The sequence below is a fragment of the Macrobrachium rosenbergii genome, chromosome 51 (assembly GCF_040412425.1).
Source record: "Macrobrachium rosenbergii isolate ZJJX-2024 chromosome 51, ASM4041242v1, whole genome shotgun sequence".
NCBI lineage: Eukaryota > Metazoa > Arthropoda > Malacostraca > Decapoda > Palaemonidae > Macrobrachium > Macrobrachium rosenbergii.
Window position 1 is genome coordinate 13,638,376 of NC_089791.1, and position 15,382 is coordinate 13,653,757.

Consider the following 15,382-nt stretch of genomic DNA (forward strand, 5'->3'; position numbering starts at 1 on the left):
ATGTAACAATGCTGCCACCGATATACTCCACTAAAAAAAATTACTGTTCTTGCATACTAACATTGACTGTACTATTCACTGGTTATCACATCTATATACGCAAACAGGGTCTTAAAAGTTGACATTCTTCTCGGTCCATCGCCTACAATGGGTTATCAAGGCAACACCAAATTTCGCAATACAGTACCCATCTCTGAATGGCAAAACAGGATCTCCAGTCATGAACAGGCACCGATCTTCCCGAGTCAGTTTTTTTTTTTATTCATCTGGACCAGTTAGAGCCTCCCACCCCAGCACACACACACTAACCATCCTCTCTCTGCACCATACATTCACATACTCTTACGTCTCCGTAATTTGTCATTTTTTTCTATACATTTGATTTACGCAGTTTTGATACACATTTAAATTAGCGTTTATGAAGCTTTAATCATAATTTTATAAAGTTGGTACAATTATGCTGGCGTTGGTTTCATTGCTGGCTCTCTCTCAACCACCCTAGTTTAAACAGGTAAAATTAATTACTCATTATTTTCAAAGCTTTATAGTACATATACCGCTGAACATTTTACGGAGTGAATAAATGTTTTGTGCTTGCAACCATTTTTATCAGACAACGTAATCTTCTCGCACAGTAAAACAAAATCTGGTTTTGGAAATACGCAAGAACGACATTTCTCTAGGTAATGAAAATAAGTGTGCTACACTAAAATCCAACGTAAGTGACAAAATAAAAACTAATATCAATATTAATAACTACAGTATTAATAATAAAATTCATCCGAAAATACATCGTAGAGACACCGGTTTACTAACCAAACCAAAATTGAATACGGTCGGGAGGATATTTGTACAAATGTACTCTTCCCCCTCGCGCCAGTGAACCGTCTTCAAACAAGTGTCGTCAAGGCCCGAAAGTAGCCTATTTTTACTAATGATCCAACTTATCTGTTTAGCTGTTTTACGCCAGTTGAGCAAGTCACCTTCCGCATCAATTCATCTCAACCTTAAGTTGCCTGGCAACTGCTAAGGTACCTTTCGATAACTTTCAAGCTGTAGGGTCTAAATTTGTTGGAGTCGAACTAGGCCAGTTAGTGGGTAGCCCTACTTATAAAAAAGAAATAAAAAAAAGCTAGTTGACAGCTTTTCATAGACACTGGCAAACACCCGGTTCACGTCCTCACTTCACAAGTTTGAGATAAGTAGGGTTCACGTCCTCACTTCCCCAGTTTGAGATAAGTAGATCCCCGATACCCGGTTCCTTATGAAATATATTATCAAGCCTCAGCTTTTCGTGTTTAGGTACTACTAATGATTACTCGTATGACAGCTATGCTGTAGACTTGATGATAAGAATGAGAAGTTCATACTGTTTCCTTTTCGAATGTTTGATGAAATAATTCAGTAGGTCTAGTTCTTTGGTTCATAAACCACTCCTGCGATTGGAAGTTTTACTTTAGGCAATGGATCTATGGTAATAAAAATGAGCGAGAGCAAAAACCATCGTTATTTCATCATCTCTTTCAAATGATAGCTATGAGTAGGGTATAAATTGGAGCTTTCATTTTCTTTTTAGTAAAACCTACCCAGTAGGCTAGTAGGTAAATATTTTCAGCATGGAATTTAAGGAATTTTATTTTCAGATTCAGCTTCTCGTACACACTAATACACTGTTCACTCGAGAGAGAGAGAGAGAGAGAGAGAGAGAGAGAGAGAGAGAGAGAGAGAGAGAGAGAGAGAGAGAATAAATGGAATGGAATATAAAACTTAGCCAAGGCTAGCGCTGGAACCCTATGTCATTCAGCGCTAGAAAGAGAGAGATCATGGAGAGAGAGAGAGAGAGAGAGAGAGGAATAAATGGAATGGAAATAAAACTTAAGGCTAAGCGCTGGAACCTATGTCATTCAGCTAAGAGAGAGAGAGAGAGAGAGAGAGAGAGAGAGAGAGTACTAAGCAAGTCATCTCTCCTTTTTCATGTTAAAGTATTTATTCAGCTATTTTGCAGTAGTATTTGTTAATCATCCCCACCCCCCTCTACTTTTTTACAAACTGAACCTAAGCCTGCTCCTTTGTCACTTTCCTGTTTAAACGAGTTTTCAAATGGCACCGCTGTGCAAAATGTTGCAGCTTCGCGTACTCGAGTTTATTGTTACTGTACCTTTTGTTCAACGGTTTAGTCATCGGTACACTGAAATTCCAGTAATGGCTGTTGCACTAGATTCTTCCTGAGATGTCAAGTTTTGGAAGTGTACGTAATAGCAAGTTGCTGCACAATCGGTCATGGTCTATCTTCTCTGATTCATTTGAACACTGATCTGACTAACTGAATCAGTTGGGCAAACGAGTTAACTATATGACGTCACAGCATGACAGTTACGAGTGCTTCTCTGCAGTGTCTCATCGCTACAAAATTGTATAGATTCTTCTATAACAAACTTTATAATAATATGCCTGTGCACACGTGTAAAAAAGTAATAAGGAACTTTTTTTTCTTAGATTCCGTATATACGAGTATTTTGTCACGTAACAAGTAGGAAGCATTACTAAACTTTGATCTTTCCCGAACGAGCAAAACACCACACTCTAAACTTATGCCTCTCCCAGTTCCGCTGAGAATTTTTTCTCACGAGTCTTAAATCATCACATCTTATCGTTCAATGGTTAGGCTAAATAAATTTTCTAGACTAGTCAATAGAGCTTGCAAAGCAATCTCAAAAGAACTAATCAATGCGCAGTTAGTTAAAGAAGCCTTTTCATTTACAAATTACTTTGTAAACGTGATAATTTAATTTTTTCTTTAAATTTCTTTGCAAGACTGGAGTTATCTCTACACTCTGGTGTTAATGAATTTCCGCGCGTGAACGCGTGAATATTATTATCATGGAAATTTGTCGCACATTGCACTATTATATATACATATATATATATATATATATATATATATATATATATATATATATATATATATATATATATATATATATATATATAAGGAACATGTATGTATGTATGTATAATATTCAGTGCAATGAAACGACATATTTCCATGTGTGTGTTGTGTTGTGTGTGAAAACCAATATGTGTGTGTGTGTGTGTGTGTGTGTAAAAACCGTTGCAAAGCTATTGCTATGATGGAACCAAACTTGTGAATAAAGCTAAGTTTAACAGACTATGCCCATTCAAAGAGTTTACTTTCTACCTATGAAATAAATTTTCACAGACATTACATATAAAAAGAATAAAAAAATTCCTTCGTTCTTCCTTGAGTCATGTACCTCATTATCATAAACACTTAGGAGCATGGATGAACTCAAGACTTTTGGGGTACAGATGTAGTGAAGATATTAAAAGGAGGTTCTCTAAGCACAAAGCACCAACATTATTCAGGAAGTCACCCAGTTACGAAAAAGATGTGAAAAGGTGGACATATTCGAAAATAAATTAAAGGCATCTCCATTAAACGCGACGAACGCACTGAACTAAAGCAAACAAAAACTGGCGCACTTAATGGACTTGAATAAGGACCGACTGGAAGACCTCCAAAATCAGCATGGAAGATGGAGGTGAATCTGTTCACCTATTTTAAGGATAATACTATCTACGCGTGACAGATTGCGGTTACACGCTAAAAATGCCAAGGAAATCTAGTGGTAAATTCCTGGAGTATTTTTTAAAACATTTTATATTTGCTTTTGTCAAGTTTTTTTGGCGCGCAATTTCCTTACTCGTTGTCATTATCCTACTCATCTGAAATTCAATTTCCACCATTTCTTGAATCTCAGTATTCAGTGTTAAACTTTCCAAGCATATCGGTTGATTACGAACATAAACATCATGTGGTCTATTTTACGGCTGCCATCGTTTATACTCGTAGGTCTAATGAGGTCTGCGCTCTAACAAAAATGAAGAAAAGTTAGGCTATGCAATCTCTCACAAGAAACCAAGACTATTTGTTGTGAAGCTTTCATTTTATGTTACAGTTGCGTAATTAGAAACGTCTTTTCGTCATGTTCCTGATATATAATATATTCATGGAGGTACATGATGATCATAATGTTTGTGCAGACCTGATAGTGTTACAGGCAGTCATGAAACCAGAATGTAAGGTTATGGCTTATCTAAATTCTTCTCGAGTTTAACTCCGAGATTTCAGGATATGAAGAGCTGAATGGACCCTAACGAACACATGGAAACTGTGGTAATCACGGATGTTAGGAGGAAGAGAGTTGAATTATTGTAAAACGTCTCCCTTTTCATGAACATACGTGAATCATGGAAGCACTAGAGCAAGAAAATTGTGGGCAGATCCTTTTGGAGTTGTCTGTCCCTTATATAACTGAAGGTCGTCAGTATCCTGGACAGACCTTTAAATTTTTCCGGCTAACATAACACGTTATGGTTAAGATCTCTGTACAGGACATGGCCCATGGCATTTAGCCCTATGTGAAATAGTTCTCTCTCTCTATGATAAAACCGAGCAGTAAGAATTCCATATGAGTGATAGGTCAGAGTTCAACAGTTTATATATACCTGTATTATATATATATATGTATATATAAATAAATGTGTGTGTGTAAGAGAGAGAGAGAGAGAGAGAGAGAGAGAGAGAGAGAGAGAGAGAGAGAGAGAGAGAGACTGCACCACTGTGTAGAAAAGTTAATGAAAAATGGGAGACAGAGATGCCTTGGACATGTCTTTCGCCCAGCCACTGGGAGAACGCGTGAGTGTCGACTGGGTTCCTGTGAATGCCCGAAAAGTTGGAAGACGCCGGCCCACTTGAATGAATGCTTTGAGAAGGGAGGGTGGAGGTGAATCGAGATTTGCGGAAGATAAAGCACAGGAAAGACAGGAGTGGTGGAATTTCACAGAGGCCCTTTGCGTCATGAGGCGTTGGAGGCGACGATGATGAGGGCCACTGAATGGGTTGAAATGGTGAATTTGCCCAGCATTTATCGAAATATTTTCCTTATGGGCGAAACTTTCCGTGCCATACTTCAAGGAACTGAATTCAGACAAGATGATTCATAAATATGGCTAAATGAATAAACAGTGTCTATAAACGAAGAAAGTGCCTAACACTTTAACTAACGAGTACATATTTTCAACAGGGGACCGTTGCCAAACGTCATAAATCTCGTTACACATGATATTGGCGTTGATTATCATACTGCAAGTCTTCCAGATATCTAAATAACACACCGTCTTCTTTCCCCTATGTCCACAGGCTCCAACAGTGGCATTGGCCTGGAAATCACGAGAGAGATAGCGAAGAGAGGCGGCGTGTTGCACATGGTGTGTCGCAACTTCGAGGCTGCAAAGGCTGCCCGCTCAGACATCATCACCAACACGGGCAATGACGTAAGCATGCGAGCTCATCTAAACAGTTATTCATCATTTAGGTCAAACTATTATGGAAATTTGTTGTGCTATTACTATGGTGTAAAGGTATATATGTTACTTAATTACGTCCGCGTAAAATGTATTTACGTTATTCATGAGATTATTATGTATTCCTATCCTTTTGTGGCCATGCCAAGTTTTTTTTTCTCCGTCGCCGACGAACGAGAGGGACTTTAGGAAAATATTATTGTCGAAACTTATAACTGGAATTTTCGTTGCCATGAAAATCATCCCCAAAAAAACTTCCCGTTTAGCACCCTATAATCATAATACAGTGAAATGTCCCGAAGGTTATTTTGGTCAAGTTCACTCAAACCGCATATAATTTTGGATCATTAGTATTTTATGAACTGGAAATGTAAATCCTATAATTAACCAATTAAAACTTGTATTCCTACCGTGAATAGTCTCGGGCGTTATTCTGATAAGTAAAATATGTGAGTTAATGCAAACTTTAATTAGAAAGGAAGGTCACAAAAACAATTAGTTACATTTTAAGTAAATCCGTTATTTAGAAGAACCTCAACTAAACTTCTGTACACAGAAAATCCACATCCACACCCTCGACCTGGCTAGGCCCACGGAAGTGACGAAATGGGCTCAGGAGTTTGCTGCCACGCACGAAAAAATCCACGTCCTTGTGAACAACGCCGGCTGCATGGTTCACGAAAAAAGGATAGACGAAGATGGCATTGAAACTAACTTCGCTGTCAACACTTTATCCGTCCACATTATCACCATGATCCTTCTGCCTGTTCTACAGAGGTAAGTGTTTGCTTCGTTTTCATCCTTTAACCAACAGGACTGTCAGTGATGTGATGATAATATGTGACACGCAGGATAATGCTTGCATACCTGTCGATGGTGGCAGTTCATGGGAGAGAATGGATGGATTGCAAGCTCCATATAGCAGTAGAGTTACACAAAACTCTGACTTTCATTAGGTATGAATTGATGGATGTCCATAAGTTAACAGGTCATGGCATGATAGGTGGTAGTGGTAGGACAAAGGATGGAAGGAGTCATCGTTATGGCTGGCGGAAGAATGGATGGCTGAGGTGGTGACGGCAATATTACTTGAAAATGAAATCAGTGAGCCGGCTCTTCGATGTAGCAAAATGGTTTATTACTAGTGCATTAAAATCCTTTATTTCTGTTATCATTATTTTTCCAATAGATATCACTGCAAAAGCAGCTATAGTCTCTAGTTCGCCTTGGTACTACGCATAAAAGCACTACTTCTCTTTAGAGTTGAAAAACACCTTTCTGTTCCTGCCGTTGTCACGGGGGCAGTTATTAAAATTTCCAGCACCTTGGCAGTGTATGAAAATATCAACTATAAATGACAGCCGTTCATTGTCTCCATTGGATCAATGAGGTTTTCTGATTTAAGCAAATTTTTCTCGTATGCAATACAGTAAGTTTGTCTGTGTCAACCATGAGATAGGCTGCCACAGCTTGTGTAGGTGCATCACCTGGGAAATCTCTGGTGTATACAGTTAAATAATTCACTAAAAATAACTTGCTATAGCTTCCAGATATATAGTGAGGGTGACCATCTCCCTGCGCTGTAACAAAATTGCATTACAAACAGCAACTGACCTACCTGTATTAAATGTTCTTTTCTTCTGTTAAATAAGCGACGTTATAGCATCACATTCCTTTAATTTCTGCACTGCATAAACAAAGGCTAAACTTCTGCACTGCATAAACAAAAGCTATCAGAGGGGCTTTGGCCTTAGCTGCATCAATATATCTAGACTGAAAATTAAAGAACATGATGTCAGCATGGGACATTACTTCGAGGAAAAATTCTAACCAAAACTCGAATTCAGGATCAATCACAATCCTCTTGATACCAGCTGCTGCAGATCCAGTATCCCTTGACTTCGATGTTTCCCGTGTGCTGCGGCATTTAACTAGTGCATCTTTCATTTCCTTTACAGCACTGAATGTTCTGCTCTTGAAATTCCTTCGTCTTTAAATTCCAAACCTATGGCCGATGGCCTTGGAATTCTACGCCCAGCAACACTTCAATGCGGTAATACTGTGTGAAGACTTTAAAAAAAAATTCCTGATAATCCCGACATGCAGTTAAAAAAAAATACTAGAGCACTGGTATTCTGTGACGCTGCCTCTTCAAAAATCAAGTTCAGTTGGTGTGCATGACTGTAGATAAAGTGAACACTGCGCTACATTTCTTTTTTTCTGGTAACCTAACCTTCGTTGACTCCACTAAGAGTAGCTGCACCATCATAAGACTGAGCAATGGGAATGACTGGACAATCACGAATTAAAACCTGGAGCTCTTTCTAACAATAAACTTGATTATGCTTCCCCTGTCTGACTGACAGGGTTGAAAAATTTCCCAGGGTCTCTCAACAGGTTTCCATTGTAATTCATACCTTAGGACAACTGCCATGTATGTTATAAATAACCGTTGTCTCATCACACGACTGCCAAATAATCTGCATTCTTTATTTCTGCCCTGTTCTTATTTTTGTAGATTTCTATCACAGGTTCTGTAAGTTCATTCTGTATTGACTTAAATATTCCTTTAAAAACTGTATCATATAAGCTGGAATCCAGCCCTTCAAGAGGATGAGTTCAAATTTTCCACAAAATTTTACACAGCCTATGATTTTGGCCAAAACATCTGTTCATTGTGTACTGAAATCGTGAGCTCGTATGTTTCATCAGTTTGAGCTGCAATATTCACTGCACCCAACAATGATAAGTCCAATCATGTTATTCACGTGTTTGGCCGTCTGCTTATGTTTCTTGACTTTCTGTAATAAATGTCTGAAGTCAGAAATGGAATGGAATATGAAATTTAGGCTTGAAGCCAAGCACTGGATTCCGGGAGATTATTCAGCGCTCGTGTGTCTCAAGTCCCTCACACCACTTTTGGTCAACACTGAATCCCCACCAAGCAGGATAAATTGTTTTTCTCGTCACAACCATTCACATTTCTGATACAATGATGTTAAACTGACGTGCAGATTCTTTGCCCTTACTTGTACAGCACCACTCTGCTAAATGGTAATCGGTGTATATCTTCCTCTTGCTTGTATTTCTCTCTTCATTTATAGTCAGCTGAGAAAAGTTAATACTTTGCAAATCACCGAATTCACTGTGTTTTCCGTTACCAAAGCGTAACTGAAGCATTCATAGCAAGCACTAATTATTACAAAAATTGTACTAAATGTCAACAACTGAGTGGTCTACACCAAACAGCAGTTCCTCATCTGCCAAATTTACCAGCAATTAATAAAACGTGAATAGTACAGAATGGTAGTAACTACGAAGCGAACTCCAATTTTCATCTCGTTTTAATGAAAATTCGTTTATTACTCTACTGACACTGACATGTATGACTTTATTCACTTTCTTGACAAGTGCGAATCTGGGCATGTTCCCATTCGTCTCTTAATTACCCGAGGGAAGTCAACAAACTGCTTTCACCTGGTAGTTTTTTTTTTTATAGGTTCTCTCGTCTTTTCCATTGCCTTCCTCCTTCACTAGCTCTAGTAGCCTACCAGTGGCGCCTTCTCCTGGAAACAGCACACACACAAAAATACCTTTCAGTAAAACTACAACTATAACGAAGAATAAAAGACGAGAGGCAATCCGGATTTTTGTGATGGTTATCTTACATTTTATTCGTGAGAAGCCGTTAAAATACGAAAACTTACCTCAAACTTTAAATTTGGATACCGACGAAATTGGTAAAGTCCAAGTTGACCGCTCAGCGAATCGACGTGTATATCACTTCAGTCCGGCCGGGAGGTATTCGGGTATTACCTTGATACAGATAGACAAGTCTTAAGTGTGTAGTCCTCGTAAATGGGCTCTTTTAGTTTCTTAATCTCTTGTCTTTCACATTTCATTGTTGTATGGCTTCAATCCCTTCTATTTTTTTCTTCCATAAACAAGACATTTCCCATAATACTTTCTGATACGCTTACACGAGTCTAGTAGTATTGATAGGGGGAGCTGCCTTTGAGGAACGTATCTCCTAAATAAGCAACCGGCTACAATACTTTGTAGTAGTAGTAGTAAACAACGGGTTTGATTTTAAGCAGATTCCCTCACTTGTTCTGGTTTTTCTTTGTTTGTGCTTGAAAGAAAAAAGGAAGTTGAAGAAATAAAAGTGGGAGCCAGCTCTACAAGGAAGCTATAGACAACCTTTAAATAGGAAAAGCTGTCAACAGAAATCATGGAAACCAAAGGTGATTCTTCCATAATAAAGGGGAATAAGCATGTACCATAGAAAGAGGCTCTTTAAAAAAAAAAATGCTTCTCTAGCTTTTCATTCAAAATGTTACTTCTCACAGAGGTTTACAGTGGAAGATTGTGGGGCATATCAAATATAAAAACAAAGTACGTAACTTCTTTATAATTATTTACTTGCAGGAATGAAGATGCTAGGGTGATAACCGTTAGTTCTGCAGGAATGTTAACAGTAAGACTAGACCCAATTGACCTCATGCACGAAGACATGGAGCCTTTCAACGGACGGTTGGTCTACTCTCAAAACAAACGTCAGCAGGTAACAACTGTGATAATTTAATTTACATACTATATTGCTAAGCCTAGTTACTGGAGTTCGTCCCTTTACTTCAGCTTTGTCGATTTCAAGAAAAAACACACATACAGTATGTATATATATTTATAAATATATATATATATAATGTATAACTGAATCACGAAGATATGGAACGTGACGAATGTATAAATAAAGGTAAATGCCACGAAGGAAAGAGTGAAACAACGGGGTGATTGCTAGGCCATTCGACTACAATGGTCCTTTACTAGCAGAATGGATAGAAATATAAAAGTAAGTTTACAAGAAAGGTCGTATATTTGACAGATGACACAGATATCCCAGAGGATGGGGATTGTAAAGGAACAGATGCACCTGGAATCCAACACAGTTGAAGATTTAGTGGACCTACCGAAACAAAGGTAAATCTTTGAGCGGATTTTTACAAAAGATTATGTCTAATGGCTGGAAAGCAGGGAGGAGTCAAGCTTGGTGGTCAGTATCTTGCCCTGTACGATCTTTTAATTGACTCCTCTGTGCTTTCGAGCCATTAGGCCTAATCTTTTGTAAAAACCTCTCAAAAGATTGACCTTTGTTTTGGTAGGTCCACTCGTTCTTCAACTGTGTTGGATTCCAGGTGCATCTGTTCCTTTATTATCCCATCCTCTGGGATACCTGTATGTCATCTGTCAATTATACAACCTTTCTTGTGAACTTACTTTTATATTTATATTCAGTCTGTTAGTAAAGGACCATTGTGATCATCTAGCAACCACTCGGTGTTTTCACACTTCCCCTTCATAGCATTACCTTTAATATATACATACATACATACATACACTCATATAAATATGTATACACACATATATACATATATCAATATATATCTAAATTAAGATTTTCCAACCCACTGCAATAATGTGCTGTATATCATATTTTTAAAAAGGAGTTGATTTGATACTCGAAGACATGTGGATGTTTGTGGTTATTATTATTATTTTTTTTTTTAGATTCTGCAAGATCACTGTACTTTTATTTGTAGGCTACATGAAGCTATCATTTATGAAGTTACTCTACATGTATTTTGACGAATACACTGCAATTTCTTAGAAAGAGGAAAATACAGAGACATGATACAGTATGACCTTGAGTGGACCAGTATCATCACTGAAATGTTGTAGACGCGTTTAAAAACTCAAACAACTTTAATCGCATTCTTGATTCTTATTTCCAGGTTGTAATGACTTTGTGGTATGCTCAGAGATTTGAGAAAGTACATTTTTCTGTCATGCATCCTGGCTGGGCAGATACTCCTGCAGTTAGGACTTCTATTCCTGATTTTTATGAAATGGTAAGTGAATCTTGTTAGGTTTTCAAAGCAGACATGGGTAATTTGTACTTAAATTAATCGCTTGTATATTGATGACTTCTAGTTCTACAGATACTTAAAAATTACATGTAGCATTGCACTAAGTTGATTTATGTTATGATCTGTAGTAATATTAATCTCAGCTACATTGTCTCCTATAAATCCTTTTCAAGTTGTTTAGCATTAACTGTTGAAGCATTCTTATCGTCCTCAAGCGCAGTACAGTATCTGTATTGAGAAATATGGGACTTGTCCCTTTCCATTCATCATTTCATTTGTTTAGCATTAACTGTTGAAGCATTCTTATCGTCCTCAAGCGCAGTACAGTATCTGTATTAAGAAATATGGGTCTTGTCCCTTTCCATTCATCATTATCCAGAAAGCGTGTGCTTGTAGCACCTCCTATCCCTATAACTTACTCCACAAGCCTAAATATAAAAAAAGGTAACTGGATACACGTCTCCCTTTACACCAGACATGTCTTTTTTTTTTTCTACACAAGTTTACGCAGTAAGTATTACTCTCTCCATGAATAGTTTGTCGAGTTTGAAAACATAATTTTTCATCGAACGTTTGTAGCAGTTTTAAATCTAAATTACTTGAAAATATAATTTTTCATCGAACATTTCTAGCAGTTTCAAATTTAAATTACTCTCTTTCCTGCAATGTTCACTAAAGAGTATCCATCATTGCCACAAGACATTGATTTTAAACTGATTACATTAATTTTTCTAATCGAGTCACTTGTGGGGAGAACAAACACCCAGTATATTGATGGTGACTTTTTTCACATTTACTATTCTCGATAAATAACGTTTATGAAATAACAGTTGGCCCTTCGCTGAATCTGTGGGTAAATTATTTCACCTGTGCAATACTCTGTAAATGTAATATTATGTAATTTCTGGCAAGGATCAGATTTCAGCTTATTTGAAAATTTTATATTTCAGATGAAAGATAACTTACGTACTCCAAGTGAAGGTGCTGATACAGCAGTGTGGCTTGCCATTTCAAAAGCTGTTTTAAAACACCCAAGCGGACTTTTCTACCAAGGTGAGTGAAAACATCCAGCTGTTCACAGCCAGGTCTTTTCCCAAAATGGCCCTGTTTTTTTCTGAAAAAGATTTTAGTCAAGAATTATCTCATAATTCCCATGTAAATTTTATTTAAAAGAAAATCAGATCTAACCATAATTTTGAAATAACAGAGTTATCACCGATGGGTAAATCACTGCAGTAGGCCTCAGAAAAAATAAAACTATCATGACAAAAAAAAACACTTTACCTGACAATTTTCTTCTAAAATATTGCTATCATTATTGGTGTTCCAGGAAACAGGACTTAAATATTGATTGACTAATATTTAACTAAAGAGTGTATTCTGCTAAACAAATTTATGTACTGGCAAGAACAAAGGTTGGATCAAACACCTGTTAAGATGGTGTCATGTTTCATTTTTGGGTTGCTGATAGTTTATACAAGAAAAGCTACTAAAATGTTTCGCAAGTACAGTAATAATTAGTACTTTTGCCCTCAATACTGAACAAATTAACCAAAACAATATTCTTCCATATGGCTGCCTCAACAAATCTAAGTTTAATATAAATCTAAAGGCAGTATTACATGGCAAATTTTAATCGGTGAAAGAATAAGAGGAGAAAAATAACTTATGTTGACAGAATTCTATGATAGATAGGATGTAGAATACCTGTTAGAGCAGCAAGCATGTCCCAGGCTCAAGAGCAAGTACTACTTGTATAACCTACTTTTTTTCAGAGATACAAAGTTCTTTTCACATTAGAACCAAACTGTCTTTATAGCTGCCTCTGTATGTTTCAGATCGAGAACCTGCATCAACACATTTACCCCTTGCTTGGACAAAATCATCAATTGAAGAGGAAAACCTTTTCATGCAGAAATTAATGTTACTTATGCAAAAGATTTCCAATAAAATTTCTCCTGAACAAATAGAGGTCAATGGTGATAACAATGCTGAGGTACATGCACACATTCATACAAATGGAGTAAAAGCTTCTCTTGAATCAAGTGGCACCAGCCCAAACAATGTCGAAGAACTTAGTGCTTCTCTAAAAGAAGTTTCCTTAAATACTGAAAGTGACAACCTTTCAGCAAAGGAAGAAGTGGAAGATGACCAAATTGAAAAACAATCCCAAGTGCCAATGGAAGATACCAAGTCAGAAGGTCAAGCACCAGATGCAGAACAATCTACTGAACTGCAAAAAGCTGAAGCCCCATCACCTGAAATAGAAGGTATATCTCCCATTCAAAAAGACTCAATTAGTAAGGTTCTAGAAGATTCTGGAACTGATTCTAGGAAGGAAGAGGCAGGAGAAAAAGCAGAAGAAGTCTCTGTAAAAAAGTCTGACACTTCATCACTAGGGGAAGAGGAACCTGCTGCACAAACTGACGAAAAAGTTGAAAAAGCCATTACACCAAGCCCCGTAGCCAGTGAAATCAAAAACCCTGAATTTGATTCAACAACACCTGATAAAAAGGATGAACCTGAACCAGAAATCATACTTGATAAAAATGAGGCATCCAAACTAGAAACCACACCAGATAGTACTGGTGACAATCCCGAAGAAACCCCAACATCCGAGGTAGTATCAGGGACCCCTAATATAGAAGACTTTATAGAAGAAACGAAATCTAAACCAGAAACACCACAACCTGGTGAAGAGAAAGAACCTAGAGCCAGCATACCAGAAGAAACACCTCAGAATAATGGGGCTTTGCCTTCGGAAGATGAGGATTCAGCATCAAGACCAATTACATCAGAATCAAGAGCTGGTGCTGATGTGGATGCAAGCCCTACAACATCTCCAACACCTACAGACCAAACATATCTGAGTGCTGCCAGTGTAGTTGAACATTTAATTGATGTAACAGCAGCAAGAGCAGGTGATCCTCAGTATTCATAGCCAAGCTAAATGATGCTATAGCCATTTTTATAATTGTGCAATTTTATGGCATTTTCATTGACAAGCATTTTGTGGCTTGTGTTGTATACCTATCATATGATATCAGGATTAACTTAACAAAAATGGGAATGTAAATAAATTCCCCTTCAGATCAGATAGGTTTCAAGTTTGTCATTATTCAAAAAACTAGTTTCAACTGAAAAACACCCACTGTAATTCAAGTACATAATACAAATTGGGGATTGTGATGAGAAATCTTGTGAATTTTATTGTCAGTGTGAATAGTATACTGTGTTTACCATGTAAACTAGCATTTAATATTAGTAAATTGAAAATACTGTACTATATATTTTCTGCATATAGTTCTAATATTATTTGCAATTTAATACCAATTCTACTTTTCTTCATCTAGTGTTTTCATGCCAAAGCATTTAGTTCTAGAAAGCTATTTTGTATGGTATTTTGACTTAAAATAAATCTAACACAGTCAAATGTTAATGAAATTAGTTGTATATATCTTTTAGTACTGTCAATTTTTCTAAAATTGTATGAATGAAACTGAGTGTTACCATATAATAAAATATATCATATTACCGGGTAATTTTGATACAACAGTCTGATGATACTGTAAGCTCTTACCTTATTACTATGGAAGGACAACTACAGAACTAATTTCACAACTAGCCTAATTACAGCAGCCGACACAATACCCTGAGTGCGTGCTCACAACCTACCTAATCCCACAAATCCATAATTCCGACAGATGCACTCACACGCTAACCTCATCTAGGGTTGCCAGAAAGAAATAGCTGCCAATAAATCTAAAATCTACCATACACCACATAATCTTAAGATCAAAACAAACAAAAACAGGTCAGGGAAACCAAATCAGAATTAAACAGAATGAACCAATTACTATAAAAAAAGAGACAAATTTCACCAACCAATTTAATCAGTCTCATAATCATCCATCCATTTAGGAGGTCACCTAACACTCTGTGGGTATCTCCGCTCTTTTGCTGGCTTGTTTTCACCTGGCACTTGAGGTTCCTCATCTTCAGGTGGACATTGGGCACCCTCCACCTCCTCACTTACACTCTCAAAAGCCTGAGTGCTCTCTTCAAGC

The 15,382-nt window shown here is 37.2% G+C and overlaps 2 protein-coding genes across 4 annotated transcripts in view; one reads left to right on the forward strand and one right to left on the reverse strand.

The window, feature by feature from the left end:
* LOC136833136 (uncharacterized) overlaps nt 1-9,391 on the reverse strand; it is a 16,434-nt gene extending 7,043 nt beyond the window's left edge. The window contains exon 1 of one of the 2 annotated variants that reach the window (XR_010851368.1): nt 9,096-9,391. Coding sequence is in view for 1 of the 2 variants with exons in the window: in XM_067094807.1 (XP_066950908.1) it covers nt 2,159-2,181 (23 nt within the window). In the remaining variant the exon portion in view is untranslated. Of the gene's footprint in view, nt 1-2,158; nt 2,838-9,095 lie in introns of those variants that run through there. The other variant, XM_067094807.1, reaches the window with a different exon arrangement.
* Nucleotides 1-14,849, forward strand: part of LOC136833134 (uncharacterized) — a 53,453-nt gene extending 38,604 nt beyond the window's left edge. For both annotated transcript variants that reach the window (XM_067094802.1, XM_067094804.1), the window contains 6 exons: nt 5,225-5,358; nt 5,945-6,165; nt 9,817-9,952; nt 11,181-11,297; nt 12,266-12,368; nt 13,154-14,849. In XM_067094802.1, coding sequence (XP_066950903.1) covers nt 5,225-5,358; nt 5,945-6,165; nt 9,817-9,952; nt 11,181-11,297; nt 12,266-12,368; nt 13,154-14,256 — 1,814 coding nt within the window. In that variant the 3' untranslated portion in view covers nt 14,257-14,849. The remainder of the gene's footprint in view (nt 1-5,224; nt 5,359-5,944; nt 6,166-9,816; nt 9,953-11,180; nt 11,298-12,265; nt 12,369-13,153) is intronic.
* Nucleotides 14,850-15,382: the final 533 nt, after the last annotated feature.